Source organism: Perca fluviatilis, chromosome 18, assembly GCF_010015445.1.
Source record: "Perca fluviatilis chromosome 18, GENO_Pfluv_1.0, whole genome shotgun sequence".
Lineage (NCBI taxonomy): Eukaryota > Metazoa > Chordata > Actinopteri > Perciformes > Percidae > Perca > Perca fluviatilis.
Genome location: NC_053129.1, coordinates 29,678,023 through 29,684,022, shown reverse-complemented (window position 1 = coordinate 29,684,022; position 6,000 = coordinate 29,678,023). Strand labels below are relative to the sequence as shown.

Genomic DNA, 6,000 nt, shown 5'->3' with positions numbered 1-6,000 from the left:
CTGTCAGCAGTACAACAAAGCAGAACAACATCAAGGTCAAGACTCTCAGGTTTATCTCTCTGTTGTTACCAGTGAGTATTTACATCATGTTTTCTAACAAGAACAATATACTGACACATTACAATATTAATGATTACTGTGATGAAGGTAATTTAACTCTTGTTGTCTTTCTCTCTCAATATCTCCATCTTCACCAGTGACTGAAGAGAAGAACGATGATATAGTGACGTTAAACTGCTCTGTGTCGACATATGAACGATGTAAACACACAGTGAAGTGGCTGTATGAGGGTAAAGATGTGGCTAAAGATCACCCAAACATTGAGACATTACAGAGTGACTGCTACACCACTGTGAAATGGCAGGATCCTGTGGATTCTGTGGATCCTGGTTTAATTTACAAACCAAGGTCTAACTTATTGATGTGTGAAGTGACAGATGGTTACACTGAAGAAGTGCAGCTGTTTCCCTTCATCCCTCCTCATTCCTCAAGAGAGAAACCAGGTGAGAATATGATGAGCTGTTTAAAATCACTTTGTGGATAATTACACTAAATATTAGTGTAGATCTGAGATTTTAATATTTCATCATTGTGTCATGACGTCAGATGGTTAAAGGAGAACTCCGGGCAATTTTTACGTTAATCTTGATCGCTATATGTATATGAGTACTGTCGATAGCAAAAACGGAAGCCGATCGGTGCTAGCAACACGGAGCTGCTGCAGCTAATGCCGAGCTCCACCACCTCCGCTAAAACGGCAGTTATGGGGGCATAAGATAAAGAGTGTCTTTGTGGCTCTTAACAGACACAAAATGCAATTAAAATGTCTGTGCAACATGAACAGGGCCCTTACACAACAAAACATCGCGTAGTAACTTAGCCATTGTTTAAATTACCTACCTCTTAGCTGCTAGCTGCCGTCTGGGATGGTGAGTGTGTTCAGCCAGGCTTCAGTAATAATCATCACGCGCAGTTCCATGTGTATTTGTAGCATATATATCCATTTTGTGTGCTGTCGTGGTGAATATGAGTCTCTGCAGTGGCGAATGCGGTAGTTTCCTTAGCCAGGCTAGCAGCCCGACCGGGCATCCTTCTTCCTATTCCTCCTTCCGCCAACAACAATCCACGACCGCTGGTCTGGTCGATGTCCTCCAGAGGACAGTTCATGCTTTCACAGCCGAATATAGAAGTTTATTCCCCCTCAAAAATAGGTAATTGAGCACTGTAGTGGTTATGATCATATCAGAGACTATGTAACTACATGGAAACAGACCAAATGATGTCTGTTTCTTGTAAAGTAGCATTACAAGCATTACAGAAGGCTGTAGCCTTGCGCCAGCCCCGTGGGAATGTTTCAGTAATGGTAGCGAAAACAATGGAGCGTAGTGTGTGAAGAGTGAAGAACGGAGGTGTTCACAAGGTAAGAAGCTTGAGTAACGTAACTATGGAGCTAGAGCTAATCTTCAGTAACGCTATTAGTAATAGTATTACAAGAAACAGGCATCATTTGGTCTGTTTCCATGTAGTTACATAGTCACTTATAGGATCACTTCAGTGCTCAATTACCTATTTTGAGGGGGGAATAAACTTCAAAAATTTCGCGCCGGAAAGCATGAACTGTCCTTCTGGGGGACATCCACCAGACCAGCGGGCCTCGTGGATTGTTGTTGAGGCGGGAGGAAGTAGAAGGATGCCCGGTCGGGCTGCTAGCCTGGCTAAGGAAACTACCATCACCTGCCACTGCAGAGACTCATATTCACCAACGACAGCACACAAAATGGATATATATGCTACAAATACATATGGAACTGCGCGTGATGATTATTACCAGAGCCTGGCTGAACACACTCACTCATCCCAGACGGCAGCTAGCAGCTAAGAGGGTGGCAATTTAAACAATGGCTAAGTTAAGCTAACGCATCTTGTTGTCATGTAAGGGCCCTGTTCATGTTGCACAGACATTTTAATTGCATTTTGTGTCTGTTAAGAGGCACAAAGACACTATTTATCTTATGCCCCATAACTGCCGTTTTAGCTGAGTGGGAGCTCTCGGCATTAGCTGCAGCAGCTCCGTGTTGCTAGCACCGATTTGGCTCGTTTTTTTTGCTATCGACAGTACTCATATACATATAGCGATCAAGATTAACGTAAAAATTGCCCGGAGTTCTCCTTTAAGCTTATATCTAAATGTACAGTTTGTTGCATTTTGTTATTGTATTAATTAAGCTGCTGATGCAACAACGACGACTACAATATCACCAACATCAGGGACAATGAGCACATCAAAAGGTAAGAACTAAACTGTATCAGATAAAAATGACAAAAACAAACATGTTTATTTGATGACTTTGAAGTTTAAAATCATTATTCCTCCTTTAGTTACAGTCGATGGTCAACATTTAGATATTTTATCACTGAACAGTGTTATTTCATCAACATCTGAAGCAACAAGAACTTCTGATAAAAGCCCAGAATCAGTACCAACCACCACAGCAATCAAAGATCCTTCAACCAAACTACAAGGTAGTAACTCATAGATTTTACAGTACGTCTTTCTCTACAATCTCGCTCTCTCTGTCAATGTCTTTCTCTCTCCCAAACTTATTGTTTTGATTTCATTCTATGATATCCTTTAATGGAACAGGCTTTTATTGTTTAATATTTTCATGGCAAAAAAAGACAAGAAAAAAATGTAGTTTGACTAATTCACGTTCTAAAAAGAACAAACTGACCTTTCATTGTGGTTTAAAGCAGAACACAGGAAGTGATTTAGAAAATTATCATTGATTTCTTTTGAAGAACTCAGTGACATCATGAATAAAGCTGGAGTACAAGTCTTTCTCTGAAACCAAAGACATGGATACTTTTAATAAAATCTGGTGTAATCTGCTTTTTCTCTTTTAAAATGAAGGAATGTGTTTTTCAGAATAAAATAACATTGCATCTTTGTATTGACATAGTGAAACATTTAGACACTTTAATGTTACTAAAAACTCCAATATATCTCTGTCTCCTCTTTTAAGTCTCAAAGCTCCAACTAAAATATATCTCTGATGTAGTCCTTCTCTCTCCAGGTTGGGGGAGGATCCTCTTTGTGCCCGTGGGTTTAGCAGCTCTCATAATAATTGTTGTGGCGGTCAACATGTGGACGAGAGCTAAAGGTGAGAACATTCACAGATCAAACTTAGAAACAACAAGTTTTGATGAAGCTGATTTTCACTGTGGAAACTGAAGTCCTCTCTTTCTCTTGTCTTTTCAGAGAAGAAAACACAGACGGAGGAAATCGCTGTGAGTTTTTACAACTAAATAATGAAATGTTTTTACAGTTGATGCTTTACACACTCTTCATTATAAACTGTACATTTAGATAGAAGAAGACAGGAGACAACAATAAACAGGTGAAGTGGACGCAAATATTAGTTTGTTCAACATATTTATGTTACTTTTGGTCTTAAATTCAGTAATTGTAACAAAAGCATCTTCCTAATGAGTGTAATGAAATATACTTGTTGTCTTTATCTTATTTCTTATTTCCCTGAGCTAAATGTGGGGCGGTGGACGCCTACAGATCAGAGAAGTGGGATTGGGATTGGAAAGTGTGTCTTTGATTGTGTTGTGTTGTTTTTCCCAGGTGCGTTATGATGTAGATGATGATACAGTGAACTATGAAAACATCAGATCTCCTGATGGAGTTTGACCAACACTTCTGCCTCCATCAGACTCCACTGATCAACTCGTCACCTTTTACTGGACTAGTTCAAGACTGGAAATAACTAAAAGAATCATTAAGGCTTATTTCATTTTAGTCTGATGTATTTTCCTGCATCAGTTGTATAAAAACCTTTTCTCATCTGCAGCCAGTTGAGAACAGCAGCTGGATTTGAACTTCATTTAACTCTTGTTAACTTCCTGAAATAGTCTTCCAGCTGCAGACTTCAGAGCTGATTTTAAGATGTACTGCTGGTTGTTGAAGCTCCAGCAGCTTGAGCTCAGTTTGATGTCTCTGTGTGCAGAAGTAAGTCATTTTAATTTTCATTTAGCAATGCTTTATGTGTGTGTGTGTGTGTGTGTGTGTGTGTGTGTGTGTGTGTGTGTGTGTGTGTGTGTGTGTGTGTGTGTGTGTGTATGTTGTGTGTGTGTCAGTGTGTGAGTTGTGTGTGTGTGTGTGTGTGTGTGTTGTGTCAGTGTGTATGTGTGTGTGAGTGTGTGTGTGTGTGTCCTTAATAAGGGAGTCAGTAACCGTCTTCTCTTTATTCTATCTGATAACAATATAATCAGCAAATAAAGAAATGTTCACCACTTCATTGTGTGTTCTGTGATTCCTTCATGTACTAACAGAGTCATAATGGAAAGTGAATCCTTAATACTGATGCATCAACACATAAGTAGCATTTCATTGTTGAGGTTGAGCTACTTTTAACTACTTTATATACAGTGGTTCCCAAGCTAGAGGCCGGGCAGCTCCAACGAGTCACAAGATAAATCTGAAGATAATTCATATGGTTGGAAACAAGAAAAACAAAGTTCTGATACACACAATTCTTTTCAGTTTCTGCACAATTCTCCTAGCTTTGTAATTGTTGTAAAATATTGTAGAGTTTTACCTTTTTGGGCTTCCAACAGAAATTACAAATGAAAGAAATCTTCTCTTTATTCTATCTGATAATATAATCTGAAAATAAAGAAAAGTTCACCACTTCATTCTACACTGAGATTTCTGATTCCTTCATGTACTAACAGAGTCATAATGGAAAGAGAATATTCTTTACTGCCTCTACTAGAAGTACAACCTCCCTCCTGTTTTATGTAAAGCACTTTGAATTGCCCTGTTGCTGAAATGTGCTATATAAATAAAGCTGCCTTGCCTTTTCTTGCCTCTTGTCCACTTCTAGTAGTGGAGCTTCCCTCTGTTGGCTTGAACAGCTCTGTTCTCACTGAGAAGTCAAATGTGTCTGAAAACAGATAGAAATGCTCCCAAAGTTACCTGAGAATCAACAGAAATATAATAACTCAGGCTACGCTCAGAAGTCTCTGCAGTGTGTCCCATTCTGCCTTTCTGTCCCTCCAGACACATTCACACATTCACACTTCCTCAAACCAGTTTCTCAAACTTTTTCTCCTGTCCCACGCACCTGCAGAGCTCTGCTGCTGGTGTTACCCACATCCTCACCCAAACACTTCTCCTTCAGTTCTCAGAAACAAACTGCAAAGATACAATGAGGAACCAACAGGCAGTGTTGGGAAATTTCACTTTCTACATGAACTAGTTCAAAGTTCAGGTCACAAATGTTAAAATGTAGTAAACAGAGCTCTGTAGTAAGTTTAACACTGAACAAAAAAAGGCCTAAGTCATTATAATGAATGGAGAAGAAGTGTTTTCCATTCATCATAGTGTTTTACATTGAGCACATCAGTGTTCAACTGGTTCTTATGAATGTCTATTCATATGATGGTTTGTGTGTGTCATATGAAAACAAAGCAGAGCTCTGCTGCTGGTGTTACCCACATCCTCACCCAAACACTTCTCCTTCAGTTCTCAGAAACAAACTGCAAAAATAAAATGAGGAACCAACAGGTGTCAGACAGTAAAACCTCATCTTCTGTGTGTTCTTTCAGCTGCTACAGTATCACCATATTACACCACGGACATCAAGAGTGAAATCCTGCTGGGGGAGGAGTTTGACTCTTCACCTGTGTGTTCATGTGTGCTGTCAAACATCACCATGAATCCTGTCTGGTTTCTAATAAACACAAGCTGCATTACTGCAAACATTTATCTTTTTATTTTTGCTTTCATGTCTTCTTTGCTGAAGACACAGAGAAGGGGCAACGACATGTAAGGGCCGCAGGTCAGAGTTGAACCACGGCCCGCTGCGTTGAGGAGTAAATCTCTATATATGGGCGCCAGCTCTCCCAACTGAGCTATCTGGGCACCCACAGACATTTATCTTAACCAACAATCTTCACACGCTTAATTTCCTCTGTCATCTTTTTTTTTAG

At 39.6% G+C, this 6,000-nt stretch overlaps 1 protein-coding gene across 3 annotated transcripts; it reads left to right on the top strand.

The window, feature by feature from the left end:
• The first annotated feature begins 379 nt into the window (after positions 1-379).
• On the top strand, positions 380-3,910 carry LOC120546855. Of its 3 annotated transcripts, XM_039782094.1 has the most exons (5): positions 380-503; positions 2,227-2,289; positions 3,075-3,161; positions 3,260-3,288; positions 3,632-3,910. In XM_039782094.1, exons 1-5 carry the CDS (start codon positions 422-424, stop codon positions 3,695-3,697), a joined length of 327 nt encoding a protein of 108 aa, XP_039638028.1. In that variant the 5' UTR covers positions 380-421; the 3' UTR covers positions 3,698-3,910. The 3 variants fall into 3 exon arrangements, 1 of the variants encoding a protein (XP_039638028.1); XR_005636959.1 differs by lacking the exons at positions 380-503; positions 2,227-2,289 and adding an exon at positions 2,391-2,523 and having other exon boundaries at positions 3,632-3,907; XR_005636958.1 differs by lacking the exons at positions 380-503; positions 2,227-2,289 and adding an exon at positions 2,391-2,523 and having other exon boundaries at positions 3,060-3,161; positions 3,632-3,907.
• Positions 3,911-6,000: the final 2,090 nt, after the last annotated feature.